Source organism: Oxyura jamaicensis, chromosome 18 (genome assembly GCF_011077185.1).
Source record: "Oxyura jamaicensis isolate SHBP4307 breed ruddy duck chromosome 18, BPBGC_Ojam_1.0, whole genome shotgun sequence".
NCBI lineage: Eukaryota > Metazoa > Chordata > Aves > Anseriformes > Anatidae > Oxyura > Oxyura jamaicensis.
The window spans coordinates 2,275,959-2,292,569 of NC_048910.1; the positions used below are offsets into that span (position 1 = coordinate 2,275,959).

The 16,611-nt window shown below is 57.5% G+C and overlaps 1 protein-coding gene across 2 annotated transcripts in view; it reads left to right on the forward strand.

The window, feature by feature from the left end:
• Window positions 1–16,611, forward strand: part of NTN1 (netrin 1) — an 85,514-nt gene that overhangs the window by 65,224 nt on the left and 3,679 nt on the right. For both annotated transcript variants that reach the window (XM_035342499.1, XM_035342498.1), the window contains one exon: window positions 10,002–10,076. In XM_035342499.1, coding sequence (XP_035198390.1) covers window positions 10,002–10,076 — 75 coding nt within the window. The remainder of the gene's footprint in view (window positions 1–10,001; window positions 10,077–16,611) is intronic.

Genomic DNA, 16,611 nt, shown 5'->3' on the forward strand with positions numbered 1-16,611 from the left:
AAAGAAAGAAAGAAAGAAAGAAAGAAAGAAAGAAAGAAAGAAAGAAAGAAAGAAAGAAAGAAAGAAAGAAAGAAAGAAAGAAAGAAAGAAAGAAAGAAAGAAAGAAAGAAAGAAAGAAAGAAAGAAAGAAAGAAAGAAAGAAAGAAAGAAAGAAAGAAAGAAAGAAAGAAAGAAAGAAAGAAAGAAAGAAAGAAAAACCCACCAACAAATCCTGCCGGCTGTCCGAGCCTTTCAAGGCTGTTCCTGATTCTCTGGCTCTCTTAGAAAAAACACATGCAAAGGTTATGGCTTCGGGCCGGGAAAATAGAAACTTTATAGGAAATAGTAGAAAACATTGACTTGAAAGCATTTGTTCCCCTGGGGAACTCGCTGTGTGCCTTGCATGGCTGGGACCTGCCAGCAGCTACACTATGTCCCAGTTTTGGGAGCATCCCAGGTGCCTCCAACCCCCTCCCATGGCTTTTCCCTAATTACACACTTGGGCTTTGGGGTGAAATCCCCAAATTTTATCCAGTCTTGCTGCCACCGGCAGTCTCATCACCGCAGCAAATCTCCACCAAGTGCTCCCTGGGGATGAGTCAGGCCATTTGCTGTGAATTTGACTTTCAGGGCTCAGGCTGCTGGGAGCCACCTCGTTTCCAGCCTCCCGGTCAGTTTGTACCCATCCGTCCCCGTGGGAACCTGGTCTTTTCGGTCCAACATCTCCATCCCAAGCGGAGGCTGTGGACCACTGACCCCTGCTCATGGTCACATAAACACTGCCATCGTCCCTGCGGCAACAGCTTCAGGGGAAAAGTGATATTAGGAAAGGATTAAATGTACCACAGCTCCTTCTAATGAGCTGCAGCAGCTGGAAAGAAGGAGTCAAGGCCCCGTGAGCTGCCAGCTGCCTCCACTACATCTGCGAGGGGCGCTCGGGACAGGCCAGCATGCAGCCGCACCACGGGCATCATGCAAAGCCCCTGGGTGGGACAGGGCACGGGGCCAAGGCGCTGCTCCTGGCCCCTTCCCCAGCACTTGTCCCCATGGCCAGACTGGCCCCAGCCCCATGAGAAGCTGGTAAAGGTCTCCTGGTGCTGGATGCTCAGGGGCAAACACAGCGGGTGCCATAGGAGGAGGCAGCCAGCACCCAGCTCCTTGCTCTCTGCAGGACCCAGTGCCCACTACAAGCCCCAGCATGTGGTCATGTCCCCTCCACGTCACCTCCCCAGCCCTTGGGGACCTGTTGGGTGCCTGGCCCAGCAGCTACGACCCCGTCAGGGCAGCCAGGCTGCCACGGCCCCTGCACGGAGCCAGGAGGGGGACTCTGGGCAGGAGAGCAGGAGCGCAGGCTCCTGCCAGAGGCTGGCCCTTGGCAGGTCTCCTTTATCGGAGGCAAACAGAAGGAAAACAAAACCACCCTAACGCAGCGCCTTGCAAATGCAGTGTGAAAGGGTCTGGCTGAAGATTGATGGGCTCACACATCTGGAGGAGATCAGCAGAGCAAGGGACCGGCTGGAGCAGGGCATGGGGCTCCGGAGACAAAATGCTCATTTTGGTTGCCCCGCTGTAAATCTGGCCTCAGTCTGGGGGGCTCCAGCTTTGTAGCAGTCCAAATGAGTAATTAATTCAGGCCTGCGTGGGTATTCTCTTGCTTGTCTCAGGCTGTAAGAGAGGTGATGGATTGACTGTGTGATTGATTGACTGCTGGATCGGCTGCAGCATCCAGCGCCCTGCTGAAAAGAGGTTTCTCATGGAGATCCGCAGTGAATGGCCATGAGCACAATGAGGGGCGAGGGGCTTCCAGGGAAGAAACTTCTGGTCACTTCAAAATATTTCTGAATGTCTGAAAAGAAAAGCAACTGCTGAAATGCAGAGAAGCTTTATGCACAACTGTATGGTACTCCTACAGTTCCACCGCAGGGCTTCCTGCATCCCTGTATCCCTGCAACCCAACATCCTGCATCCCAACGTCCCTGCATCCCAACATCCTGCATCCTGACATCCCTCTATCCCCTCATCCTTCCTTACCCACATCCCTGCACCCCCACATCCCCAGCTCTGGGACCCTGCCACCTCGGGGACCATCCTACTGCCCCTTGGCAGGACCCGGGTGCCCACAAGGGCTAGGCATTTTGGCCAAGCCACGAGCTTCAGAGCCGGGACTTGCAAGCTCAGCATGAAACACATCTAAATTAATAATATTTCTGAAGTGAAATGAACTGTGTCTCTCCCCTTCCTGAGACATTTCCAGAAGTTCCCCCTTGGTGAAGCAAAGTGTCCCCAGCTCTGGCTCCTCATTGCCACATGTCCCCCAGAGCAAAGCCTGCTCTGTCCCAGCTCTGGTGACATGGTGACACCCTGTCCCACACAGCACCCATCCAGCCAGGGAGCTGCCACCAGGCTGGGAATTTATAGGGTGGCCGACGCTGCCGAGGACAGTTTCCTATGAATGCCTTCAATCATCTCGGCTGCAGCTCTCGGTGGGGCTGTGTCTGTGGGGTGGTGACCCTGGAGTTTGTCAGTGGTGGAGGCAGGGGACAACTCTGCAGCAGGGACAGAGCATCCCCTGCATGGCCTGGGGCTGGCTCTGGTTTGCTCCAGGGCACCGCCAGTCCTGGCTGCGGCTGCTTGCAGGAGAGGAGGATGCAGGGGCAAGTGTGCCGTGAAGCTCCGTGTCCGTGTGCTGCCTTCCAGGGGTTTATTCTCTGGCACAGCTGGGCTGTCCTCGGTGTGTCACCGCAGCCTCAGGTTGCCCACCTGCTCCCTGCAGGGCTGGGAAAGATTGGGATGCTCATGCAGCCAGGCTGCTATGTGCAGCCATCTCAAAATGCCCTAAAAAGCCTCGGGACCATTCCTTACCATCCCCAAATGGGAGGCAGGTAGCTGAAGAAGCAGGCAGCAAACCGTCCCCAGCCCATGGAGGGGGTCCTGGGGCAGAACCACGCGTGGACCCATGGGCGCCAGACCCGTGGTGGTGCTGGGAACGGGGCCGTGGGTGCTGCAATGCTCCCAGTCCCCGCTTTCCCTCCTGGCTGCTCCAGGCGAGAGGCTTTAATCTAATTACATGCTTTATTTGCGCCAATTTGTTTTCCAATCAATCTTGTTCAGCCGGAAGAAAGGAGGCTTCTGTGGGCTCATTTGCACCTTCTTGTTCCAAGGGAGAGGCTGGGCAGCTATCCTCGCTGGAAGCGCCTGCGGGCCGCACATCCTGCTCCCCCTGTGCGGGGCTGCCCTGCCCGACGGGCGCGTTCAGCCCCGGCACGGTGCAGCACATCCCCAGCCCAGCTACGGAGCAGCCTGGCTCCTAAAGAGGGGCTGTTTTGTGTGGATGGGTCCTTCACAGCCAGGGACAGGCTGGTGGCCCCGGCTGAGGTGTGCAGCACTGGGCAGGCAGGGATGTGGGGCAGGGCTTGGGTCACTGCAGTTGGTCCCAAGTTGCCTGGGGCTCTGCTGTAGTGTAGACTTTGCACATCTGTTGCCAGAGTTTTCCGTAAGGTGCAGGGAAAGAGAAAGGTGGCTATCCTGGACTGCTCAGCACATTTTTCCTGCCTGTATGGGGGTGGCACATCTCCCTGCTGTGGTGCTGTGCTCATTATGGGCAGGGACGGCCCCAGCACCCCGCACAAGTGTGATGGGGCAAAGCACTCCTGAGACCACTCTGGGGACCAGGAGGTGCTGTCGTGCCCACACAGGTGTCTCTGCCCCTGTCCGCAGAGCAGACTGGTCACAGACACCCCCCCCCCTGAACCTCCACCTTCAGCCCAAGCCCCCCCAGCCACCCCCCTGGGTGCCCTCCAGCCCCTGCTGACTGCAGGCGCTGCAGTTGCTGCCAGCAGAGCTGCGGGGTTAAACACAACCCAGTGCCTGAGGCGTGCTTCGTGCAGACCCTTCGTGCAGGCTCGGGCCCTCGGATCCCTGGACACGGGCTGGGGGGGATTTAGGATTCTGGGGACCGCTCCCCAGGCCACACAATGTGTGTGATGTGAGCAGCCCAGTCCCAGCTCATCCAAGGTTTGCAAACTGCTGGGAGCTGCTAGGGCTCAACAATGAAGAACACCAGCTGAGGGGCTGCATTCACAACGGGCATCCTTGGCAGGGTCATTGCCAGGTGGGGGACAAACAGCCACCTTGGTGACAAGAGTCCCCTGCTTCGGTCCATGGCCACACCAGGAGAGCAGCAGAGCGCAGGAGAGGCGATCCCAATGCTAAAGCACCCAGGAGGGGCTCTCTGCCTGAAGTTTGCTTTTACTTTCAAGAAGGCAGCTCTGAGACAAAGCCTCCAAGTGGAGTCTGGCCCACGTTAAATTACAGCATCCATCCCAGTTACAGACTGTGGGATCCACTCAGGGAACCCCCTGCCACCCGTTACACAGGGAAGGTCCCACGGGTGCTCCTCTGCAAGGAGAGGGCTCCTCCGGAGCCTCCCCTCCTTTGGGATGCGTGGTCAAAAGCCAGGAGCTCAAAACTGGTCCAGAGCCAGCGTGTTTGGCCGGCAGAACTGGCACTCTCCAAAACGACTCTAACAGCCGCTCACCGAGACTGATGGAGGAGATGTTAAAATAATTATTTGGGATGGAAGCAATGGGCAGCTTCAAAGCTGGAGGAAGTGAACCAGGATTTCATGGTCATCCAGGGAAATGTCCAGGAGTCCGGGAGCCAAAGGCACTGAAAACACTCAGCACCAGCCCCAGCACAGCATCACCATCTCCTGTCCTGCTGCTGGCCAGTCTTGGATTGCACTTCATCACCTGGGAGCTCCGGAGTTCCTACAGTCCAGCTTCCACCAGCCTTGGGGATGCTGTGGGATGGCTCCTAGAAATGTTTTCCTCCCTTCGAGCACACCAAGCACCCACCTGAGCACACATCCAGCCAAGGAGCAGGGACAATGCCTCTGCCCCTGCCCAGAGGCTGGCTCCCCCCTCATGCTGCCTCTCAGCAAGCTCATCCTCCAGCTGAAGCTGCTGCCTGCAAGCAGGGCTGGAGATTTATTTCTGCAGGCCGAGGAGCTGGGGGGAGCCCTTGGTGACGGCAGTGCAAAGCCCTGCAGACCTGCCGAGTGGCCAGGCATCCCATGGGAGCACAGGAAGAGTTTTGTGGGTGCTGGATGGGCTCAGGAAACTTCTTGACGCAGACAGCAGCCATAGCAAGGCTTTGCTCGAGGTCGTCATTGACTCTGGGCATGGACCACATCCGAACGCTGGGGTTCCCTGACCCCCCGGGGTGCATCTTCAGCTGCCAGAGCCCACGGAGCTGCAGCAGAGAGCTATCCGCCTTCATCCCCTGGGCAGGGAGGGTTTTACGTCCATCCCTGGGCGTGGATTTTAGTGCGGAGATGACAGCCGCATCCCTCAAGTGTGGGCAGAGCCCCCCCAGCCTCAAGGGCTGGTCGAAAAGAGGAGGAAGCAGCAGTGCAAGTGCTGGGCCACAGGTCTGGAGTGTCTGCGGAGGGGAATTTTAATTCTGCACTGGAGCTGGCCTTTCCAAACACAGGCTGGCCTAGAGGAAGCAAAGACCAGGATGCAGTCACATTCCCCACAGTCACTGCCCCCAGCAGCCCCAGTGCAAGCACAGCTCAGGCACTGGTCCTCGCAGGGGTGCTGCAGTGCCCCAGCATCACCCAGCGGAAGATTTCTGGCCAATTTCTGCTGGTCTCCAAATTTCCCAGCTCTGCTCTGTCCCATGATGGGCTCCCAGATTTGGGATTTCACATTTGGACCCACACCATCATCCTGAAGGTAGATCACAGCACGCTCTCCCATCCCACCTGGTACAAAGAGGACAGGGGGACACCGCGAGCTCAACCCAGAGCCCCAGCAAGACCCGCGGCCCCTCAGGGGCATGCAGAAGGGGGACAAGTGTCTCCCCTCAGCCGCAGAAGTGTTACAGCCAGGATGTCAAGGCCGGGGATTCCTTCCTGAGCCACGACACCTCCATGCTGGATGTCAGCCCACAAAGGTATTTAGGGCCCTACCTGGGGGAAATCAATCGGAATTTAGCTGTATAAATTGGGATTAGAAATCCAAATCCCCCGGGGGCTCGAAGCCTTATATCTGCGTTTTGAGTTAGGTACCCGGGCCAAGAAATGTGGCTTTAATCGCTCTATCATGTCAGAACCAAGGGGCCTTTCATTTCCGTTCCCGACATGTGGCTTTCGCAGGGGCTTAGCAATCGGTTGGGAACTGCAAGCGCAGCAAGTTGCAGCCCCGCGCGGCTGCTCCCAGGGCAGGCAGCACCAAGCCCCGGCGCCTTCGTCCCACCCACCCCAGGGGCAGCCAGCGGGCCCAGTCCCAAGCAGGGGGTGTGCAATAGCAGGGGGCAAGCAGGACCCCGGTGCTGGGCTCTTCTACAGCTTTCGGTGTCATGCAGACAGCCCCAGCCCTGCACTGCTAAAGCAATCCCCACAAAACGAAGAAAATTATAAATAAATAAATAAATAAATGCAACTTAAAAAAAAAAAAAAAAAAAAAAGAAAAGAAAAAAAAATGAAAAAAAAAAAAAAAAAAAAAAAAGAATTAAGCAAAATGAAGGTGTTTAGCTGTGAAAACTCTTTGCTCAGCCAGAGAATTAGTTATATCAAGGGGATGGGCCGAGCTGCAAAGCTGCTGAACGCTCTGCTGACACATTTTACTAAGCTGCCACGGACACGAAACAGCCGCCCACCACCTGCTCCCAGTCCTCGTGAGCAGCCTGCAGCCTCTTTCCCCTCTTGCCATTTATCTGGGAAACTCAGAAAATTTGGGCTTCCTCGCCAGGAGGTGCCTGGCGGTGCCCTGGGGACCCGGCGGGGCGGTGCAGGATGCGGCCCCTGCGGTTTGCAGTGTTTCGGGAGCGGCAGCACCGCTCGGCAGGGCAGGAAAAGTATCACTCAGAGGGAGAAACACTGCGGGGCGTGGGACGGCTGCGTCCTCCTCTGCTGAGCCTCTGGGTCTCTCTGAGTTTGGTTGCAAAAATTTGGAGCTGGAATAGGAAAGCCACGTGACAATCTTCAGCTTTTCAAAATATATATATATAATCAAGGATTAAATGTAGAAGAAAAGTGCTTTGATTCCTAAAAAATGTCCAAGCAATTAGATCTGGCTGTGCTCTGGGTTTGCATTGCTAAAACAGGGTTTTGCACAGAAGTACTCGTGCCATGCAGGGAAGAGAGGGCCGGGAGCAGGAGGGGGCCTGGATCACAGCGCACCAGTGTTCCCACATCGCAGTGCTGGGGCTGTCCTGGTCCCCTAGACACAGGCTAGGGGGGACTTGGAGAGGTGTGGGGGTCCCAGGAAAGCCCTGGGACTCTGTAGGCTTGAAGCAGGGAAGGATTTGGGGACAAGTCCTAGAGGAATCTCATGTAACAAGTGCATCCCACATACAGGTGCTTGAGTTGCCACAGGAGCGCATGGAGCCTTCCAGCCATGGGCACATCACGCCTCTCCTCCCCTCACAGCTGCCCCCCTGCCCCAGCCTCTGCTGTCCCCTGCCATCAGGGGACTGGCCGCTCCACCAGCAGGTCCCCAGCTGTCCAGATGTCCCCTGATGGCAGCAGCAGGTCTTGGCCAGGGGCTATGACGCGATGACCTGTGACACCCCCACCGTGCACTTGCCCTGAGCAAGGGGTGAGCGCGCAGCATCACCCCCACCTGCAGCACTGCAGGGGACACAAACTGGGGACTTCACCTAAATGTTCAGTTTGGTCCCAGAGAGGCCGTGGGGAGCTGCACATGGCCCAGGAGGCAGGAGCAGCCCCCACAGGGAGGCAATGAAGCAGGGCAGATACCCCACCCCTGCGAGTCACGCTGATCTACAGCAGCTGGCTCTGGCCACAGCAAGCTCGATTTAAAGCAGCTGAGGCTCTGGCACTGCCTGTGGGGTTGGGTGAAGGGGAAGGGGAAGGAGAAAGAGAAAGGCAGAGCAAGACTGGTACCTGCAAGAGCACGGTCAGGGCTCTGCTGGCACTGTGTGGTTTCACCCATTTTAGGGAGGGGTTGTGTGGGTCTGCAGCCTTGGGCAGAGTGGGAATGTCGTGGTGGGAGCAGAGGGATGTAGGAGCTCAGGTGCGGCTGGGGATGCCTCCATGGGAAGAGGACCTGAAGCGATTTGGGGTTGTTTGGCTCCTGGCCACTGGCCCTGCCCTGGTCCCTCTCTCTGTAGAGCCGTACGGCACTGTTCCCTTCTGTGATGCAGCAGGACGGATGAACATTTATAGAGCCGCACCATTTCTGTGCCTGAGGAGAATCAGGCTCTTGTCCTTGTGATTTCCGTGACCACAAAGCTCTCACAGCGCTGGCTGCCCTGCGAAGCTGCCCTGTGGCCGGTCACCCATCCGTCCCCACTCAGCCAGCGAGGGAAAGAATCCCCAGGCTGCTAGGCCGCGGTGCTCACGTTTATTTCCTTTATTGTCTTTATGGCTGGGGGCAGCTTGCCAGTGAGCTGGGTCAGGGGCAGTTCTGTTCCCTGGGCTCTGTGACACCAGGCAGCCACGGCCCACGGCAGCATTCTGAGGAGCAGGCATGGTCGGGGCCTTGTTAGCAAATCCCTCAGTTATGGTTTTGATGAAATACCCATTCCATATTTTATGGAATAGCCAATATCCGTATATATCACTGGGAAATGCTACAGCTGCTACAGCCGCTACAGCCGTGTAGCCTCCTCCTGCTCAGTGCCTCAGTTTCCCCTCCCAGCCCACTTCATGTCAGCTCTTGGTCCTGCCTCTTGTGCTCCCGTGGGACAGGAGGAACAGGGCCCTGAGCAATGCTGGGCCTGGGTGCATGCAGCCTGGTGTGACACGGCCGTGTGGTGGGGGACACACGGGGGGAGACACTGCACGGCTCCTCCCTGGGGCTGTGGGTCACGGCCTGCAGGAGGACAGCCTTGGGGATCTCGGGGCGTTGTATGGGTGAGTGAGGGTCTGGATCTGGCACTGCCAACGCAGCATGGGGCACGGCGGGGTTGTCCCACACCCACTGGCTGTGGGGTGCCAGCCTTGCCCCGCTGACAGCACCTGTCCTGCTCACCAAGCCCTGGGGCCGCTTGGTGGCATCTCAGCAGGGTCCCATGTCTGGTCCCAAGGCTGTGGAGAAGCTATGTGCAGTCAGGAGAGGTTGGCACCTGACTACTATCGCTGTCACACTGGGGCCAGTGTGTCCCATTTTCCCCTGACCACAGGTTTTGCCCTGGTGCTGGGGACCTGCCTGCAGCACCCATGGGTGGCCAGGAGCCACGGGCTGTGCAGAGACATCACATCCACCAGGCAGCCGTGATGCTGGGGCCTACTCCGTCATGTCACATCCCCTGCCACCATGCCATCGCCAGGCCACGGTGCCACTGGGTCATCACCACCGTGACGCTGCCCAACCTCGCCCCGTGCCAAGTGTCCCCGTGGCCTCATGGCCCGGCTCCAGGCCACGGTGCCAGCTCCCGCCGGGCTGCCCGCGTGCAGCCATCGTGTCACAGCGGTGGGGCCCATTGGGAGCAGAGCGTTCCTACTGGGGCATTTTATTTGCACACTTCACTAGAGTGGACACCAAAAGGCTTTGCTAATGCTTCATGGGCTGCTAATTTCCTCTCTGACCCGCATTGTCAGGGGGTGACCCCAGCCCGAATCTCTCGGCAATGAATGCCAAAGGCTGACACCGGCCCGGGTTAGGGGTGACAATGGGGCCTCTGTGGGCTCCGGGCAGGCTCCAGCACGGAGCTGGAGAACAGGGGGAATTTGTGTGGCTCTCAAAAGCCCTGGGTGGCACAATAAGGGAGGCCCCAGGGTCTCCCAGGAAGACAGAGGCGGCCGGGGAAGCCGAGCTGGGGGAGGCGCGGAGGACGCTGCCTTTGTGAGCAGCTTTCTTTAGAAAGGAAGGGTTTTCTCAAAGCCCCCTTAGACGACCCAACGGGGGCCTGGCAGATGGATATCACAGGCACGCTGTGCATTCACTGCAGGCTGCAGCTTTGAGCCAGCCCCCCATCCCCAGCCTTTTTTTCATTTTAAGGCTAATTTGTTTTGTTAATGTTTTCTTGCCCTCCCCCTCTCTCTCCTGCAGACTGTGACTCATACTGCAAAGCCTCCAAGGGGAAGCTGAAGATCAACATGAAGAAGTACTGCAAGAAAGACTATGGTGAGTTGCCCTCACCGAGCCCTTGCGCACCCATCCCGGCCCCTTCCCGTGCTGCCAGCACCTCGGGGTTTGCCTCTGGTTAGGTCTGGAGATGAATCCCTGGCTGGGAATGCTCGGCCCCATGCAGGTGTTAGGACAGCCCCAAGCCACAGGCCAGGTGTCTTCGCCCCCAGGTGTCTGCAGGGCTACGGCGATGCCCAGCCCTATTCTCCCGGCTCACCAGCAGCAGGGTTGGCACCCAAGTGCTCACTGGTGGCTCCATGGAGGAGGTGGTCAGGGAAGCCCCGGGCAGGTGGCCCGTCCCCATCCCCAGCACTGGGAATGGGACCCACCTGGAAAAGTTGGAGCAGAGGAATATATGCTATATATGTATATACGTGCAAATATACGTGTGTGTGTGCATCTATCCCTACAGATAATTTCCCTCCCAAGCTACAATGCAGAAAATGGCATCCCATCTGCATCACAGAGCCCCACAGTGCAGGTTCCTCCTCTCTCCCCAGGCACACTCACGGCAGCAGCTCTGCGTGCTGGGGAATTGGTGGTGCCAGCAGAACAAATTCCCATTCATTGGCCTCCACGTGCCTTCCTGGGGCGAGCCCCTGCCCACAGAGATGCCCCTGCCAGCTGGAATGCCCACAGGGGAGGGATACCCACAGGATGAGATGCCTGCAGGGATGAGATGCCCACAGGGATGTCCCAGGGGCTCCACAAGAGCTGGGGCAAGACACTGGGCTTGGAGGCAAATATCTGAACCTTGTGCCAGGAGTGATGCTCAGCACCATCCTGTTACAGGCATTGGGTTGCTCATAGGTGGATTCTCTGCTGGCTGATAGGCACAACCACGTTTCCAACACGTGGCACCGGCACTATTTTATTTCTTCACCCATGTCCTGTAGGGGTTGAGCTCACACTGGTGCATTTGCAGCCAGGTGACTGGAGGATACTTGCAGGGAGTGAGTCTGTCTTTGGTAGGCTGATTCAGATCAGCCATGGGTGTTTGGATGAGGAAAAGAGGTAAATGCATCCAAACGGAGCCACATTTTCCAGCCAAGCTGTGTTGGTTCTCGTTGGTTGTGCTTGGCTGAAATCTTGTGTTTGGTTTTGTCTGTGGCTGTAAGGTGAGCTCTGCGCTTCAGCAGCCCCTTGGGACCTGGTGAGAGGAAGGCATCTCAGGAGCCTGTACGGGATACGAGACTTTCTGGTGTCTGTTATCAAGCAGCAATGCTGATTCAGAAGGAAAAGTGGCCAAAGCCACCTACCTGGGGGAGTGGGTGCAAGGTGGGGACACCGGGATGGTCCCATATAGGAGATGGCCACAGCAGATTCACTTTTTCCAGAGCAGAGAGCAAAGCTGCAGCCTGGCCAGGGAGGGGATGTGTGATGCTGCGTGGTAGGCAATGCCACGGGATAAGTGATGCCATGGGATAAACAATGGTATGGGATAAGCAATGCTGCAGGTTAGGCAATGCTATGGGATGACTGATGCTATGGGAGAATCGATGCTGCAGGATAAGTGATGCTATGGGACAAGCAGTGCTTCAGGGTACGCAATGCTATGGGATGATTGATGCTATGGGATAAGTGATGCTGCAGGAGAAGTGATGCTGCGGCACAGCCCCTGTGCTGTGCCTGTAGCCCATGCCTTCAGCAGAGCCAGGAGGGAAGAAAGGGTTGAAAAGGTGCACAAGGGGGGATAATAAAGACTTTCTGACTGACACCCCAGCAGGAAGCCAATTAGGAGGCTCTTTTCCTCACCGTTACGCCAGCATCGCCACGCTGAATGTCCTAAAAGGCCCTAATTAGCTTGAACAGAGTTACTTCTCCCGCAGGCTCAATCGGGAAGCTATCATCCGCCCCACGCTCCTCAATGGGGCTTTTTAGCTCCCTCGTTCATTCAGGGATTCAAAGGGGATATTTTCCCTTATTTATTTTTCTTATCTGTTTGTTTTTGGTATTGTTGCTTTTTTCTTTTTTTTTTTCTTTTTCTTTTTTTAAATTGGCTCTTTCCCGCAAGATCAATTTGGTGCAAATATTTGGAGTGAAACAGTGCATGGAGAGGGCAGGCTGGGAGATTTCGAGGAGGGGGGGTCAGACAACAGCAGAAGCAGAAAATCCCTGTCTGGGTTTATTTGGGCTGCCTGGCAGAGCGCAGGGGTCGCTCAGCCCCCAGGGGGCTGGCAGCAGGGGGCTGCTGCTCTGGGCAGTAAAAATCAGGCCAGCAGAGAGCTGGGGGAGCGGGGAGCATCACTGTGCACCATGGCTGTGCCCGGCTGCAGCACAGCTTTACTGCAGGAGGATGGAGATGTCCCCCATGACCCCAAAGCGCTTTTATTTCTGCTCTGGAAAGGGGATTATTTTTATTAGAAAAGGTGATTGGTGCTTCTGCCTGCAGCCCCTCCGCTGCCGGGTGTCTGTCATGAGCATCCCTTGCTCGCTCGGTGCCTCTGCTTCCAGCCCTGTCTGGGGGCTTTCCCCCTGCCCGGGCACTGTGGTTAATCCCAGCCAGGTGAGAGGCTGCAGTAAGCAAACCCAGCCCTTTTTAATCCCAATCTCCCCCCACCCCGATCCCCAGGTCCCTATTTTTCTGCGGGGCCAGACCCTGCACCATCGATGCCGGGGCATTTCGCTGGGGAGCGGCTCCCTGCCGGGGGGTGGTGGGCACGCATCCTGGGCTGAAAGGTGAGCTCATCCGCTCGCTTCGCCCTTTCTTGGAAAAAAAATCCTTCCTTTCACGGAGACTCCACTTAGTCACCCCCTTTGTCGAGAGGCAGCTTGGCAGGGGTCGGTGGAAAAAAGCAGAATGTGTTTTCAAAAGGCAGCTCCAAAATGAAACGTGGGGGGAAACCCGAGTGCGTGTAAAAACCCCACGGCGGGGGATGCGCAGTGCTGGCTGCCCCCAGCCTGCAGCACGGTAAGGGATGGATCACCCGACCCTGGCATGGCGGTGAAGGGCTGGGACATCCCGGCCCAAAACTGCATCCCTGAGCTCGGCCACGGCCCCGCAGGAGGGGAACGCGCCCGGCCGGGTCACGCCCGGCTGGGATTAAGGGCCATAAATCTCTGATATTAAACCGGTAGGAAACTGGCAACCAGAGCAGGCAAGGCGCAGTGCCGCATGCCAAATAAATTAAAAATATATAAAAAAAAAATAGCACTTTGCTCCAGTGGGGGAGGACCCAGTGCTTTCCATCCCCAAACAGCCATCCCTGTGCTCCCCCAGGCTCTGCCCTGGCTCAGCAGCGCTCCCGGTCACTGGCGGCTCTGCCAAGCTCCAGCTCCTGGGGCTGTGCTCGGGATGCTCTGGGTCTGCGTGTAGGATGCTCTTCCTGTGTGTAGGGTGCCCTGTGCCTACACGTGGATGCTTCGGGTTTGTCCACATAGCCCGGTCCAGGGTCTGTTTTGGCAGGGCCAAGCCTGAAACAAGTTTAAGATAAACCCTAAAAGTAAATTAAGGAAAAAAAGAGAGAGAAAAAAAAAAATCAGCTTCACTATTATTCTGCAATCTCATAATTTTGGTCCCCTGACTCATGGTCTCCAAATGCCCTGGGGGTGCTGCTTTTCTTTCAGCCTTTATGTGGCTGTCCTCGGACGTGCAGTTTCGACAGTTTGGGGTCAGTTTCCTAAATCATCACATCCTCCTCCCCCTGCTTCCATCGGTGGCAGCCGGTCCCTGGCGCTTTCTTGTGGCTGGCGGCTCCCGTCCAAGGCTTGGAGCCGCTGGGCAGCACCGGGGCTGGGGCTGAGCCGTGCTGGTGGCACTGCCTCGTGGCACTGCCCGGTGGCACTGGGACCCTCCTGCCCTTCCCGCAGCCCTGGGAACCTCAGGAGCCTTCTCTTAGAAAAGAAGCACAGCGTGGGCACAGCCTCCCGTGCACCACACTGGGGAATGCGATTTGCGAGGTAGGATTTACAGCTCAGCGTCACTGCTGGTGATGGGGCAGAGCAGGGCTAAGGGATGAGAGCCAGGCAGCTCCTCGCCCCCAGCACCTGCCCTGGGCTGCCCCCGGCACCTTCCCTGGCCTCAGCGGGCTCCCGTGGCAGTGTGTGAGCGCTGTTCGCCCGCCGCAGCGTGATGTGGGCAAAGGCAAGCGAGAAGGAGGCATCAGGAGAAGGACAACCCCACGGGCTGAAGCCAGCCTCGAGGCAGTGAGCCCCCCAGATGCCTAAATCCCATGGGATTTCCCAGGGGGAGGTATGGAGCCAGCCCAGGAGCTGCCAAACCTCCTCCTGGCATCTCCAACATCCCTTGGGAGATGATGGAGTCCCCATCCTCCAAAATCCCCGGGGCAATTCACCCCGAGCTTCAGCTCTGAGACCACCGAGGCTTCTCCAGGGGTGCTGCAAACCCCTGAGCGCACAGGGTCGGACCCAAACCCAGCCGGGCTGCAGCTCCCGGCCCTGCAGAGCTCCGGTGTCCTGCGGGCAGCAGCTCGAGGGCTCCAGCTCGGGGCAAGCCGTGTGTCCTAGACACAGACTTTGAGGGCATAAAACTTGCTGTCAGGGAACGCAGCTGCGGCGCTGCCAGCCAAGCCTTCACCTAAGCTTTCACTCCTTCCACTTCATTAATAAAGGGGGAAAAAAAAAAAGACGGGGCCCTGACATCAAAAAAATACAGACTGTGTGTGTTAGAGCAGAGTTTCCTGTAGCCACCTCTCCCCGGTTCCTTTTCATTCATTTTCTCCATTTTGTCAGTGTGGACCCAGGCAGGTCAAAGGTTTAAGCTTTTTTGGAAAGATTTGTTTCCAAAAAATAAAAATTGGCTGATCTTCACATTTTGTTACCTTCACACCAGACTGGGAAATACATGGTCAGAGCTCAGGGTTGTTTTCTTTCTTCCTTTTTTTTTTTTTTTTAATGAAAGCATCTGGCATCCATGACATGCTCTGAAAGAAAATATATGTATATATATTTTGCAATGTGTTAAAAAGCATTGCTGGGCTGCGCAGCTCTGCAGCCCCCCCGCCTTTCCTAGCTGGAAATCAGTCTGCACACTGCAGCTTTAGAGCAAGGGGGGACGCTGACCTGCAGCTGATCAATGGGGTAAAATTCACATCACTGTTTTTGGTTCTTTTTTCTTTCTTTTCTTTTTCTTCTCTTTTCTGTTTTGTTGAGCTTGTTTCTCCCTATGGCAATTTTTGCCCTCGGGACTGCACCCACCTGGGTTGGGGTCAGCTTCTGGGAGAGGTGGGCAGAGGGGATGAGACTGTGCCAGGGATGGAAGGGAGGCGGAAAAAAAGTGTAAAGGCTCAAAGGTTCGGTCAAAAAGTGTTTTGTGGTGGGACTAGAGAGGAGAAGTGAAGATGCAGCAGGGCTGCGCCTCCCGCACGCGCCAGCCCCAGCGGTGCCACCTCCCCCCGGCTCCCAGCCAGCACTGGAGCCCCGGCCGGCGGCGTCCCCTCCATCCCTGCTGCTCCCGGTCCCCCTCGCCTCACAATGAGTGAAGAAATGCAAGGGCTGCGCGGCCGCTGCCCGGTGATGATGCCATTTTCCTGGAAGCCGACGCTGAGCGAGGAGACGAGCGTTTAACCCCGCCGGAGGCAGCGGCCGGAGGTTTGTGGGCAGCTGCAGGAGGCTGCGCACCGGGAGCTGCCTCTGGCCCTGCGCCTCCTCTTCCTCACCGGCGGTGGGGCCAGGAGCTCCGCTGGCCTCGTGGGGACACATCCCCGTCCTTCCCTGCAGCTGGGAGCCCAGGCTGCAGAACCTGCGTGTTTATGGGCGGCAGCGCGGCTGCAAGCATGTGGGAGGCATGGACACGGCCAGCAGGGTTGGAGGAGGAAGAGGAGGAGGAGGAAGGCTGGCAGAGGTCACCCCAGCCTGCACTGGGCCACCAGGGCTGCAGCCTGGGTCTGCCCCTTGGGACAAAACCACACTGGCTCCAGGGGCTTCTGGAATAAGCCCCTGATCCTCACCCTCAAGCGCTTTGCTCTCAGCTCCGTGCGAGCAGCAGGCAGCGCCCACCACCGCCCCAGCTCTGCAGCACTGTGGTGGATCCCCAGAGAGCCCTCTCCTGCCTCGGTCAGGATGTTGGCACCTCGGCGTGCTGGGACCCATGGGGATGCCGGTGGCCGGAGGGATGCTGTAACGCAGGGTGTGCCTCGGGAAGGAGCAAGGCAGGGAGCGGAGAGGGGCTGAGAACTCGCTCCTGCCTCCCTTCGCTGACTGCGTGGAGACAGGGGCCAGTCCCCGTGCACTGCTCCGGGTCTTGGCTCATCCGCTCCTAAAAGCAGGGGCGGCCTTAGGGGCCTGGGGCAGACGCGTCGAGTTGCCCTGTGGCTGGGGAGGGGAGCGGAGGGGCTGGAGAGGTTGCACAGAAACCTGTGGCCAGATGGGGACCGGCCTGGGTCTGCTCCAGCCAGGAGCTATCCCTGGGGTTGGTGCTCGTCCTTTTTTCCATGCTTGTTGGTTCAAGGGAAGAGGCCCCTGCCGTGGGTAGGGCAGCTCCCGGCCTCCCCTCTCCAGCCTCCATGCTCCATAGGGCAGCTGTGTGCCTGTCCGGGGGTACCCGGGGGCCTTGCTCCTGGCGACTGCGGCC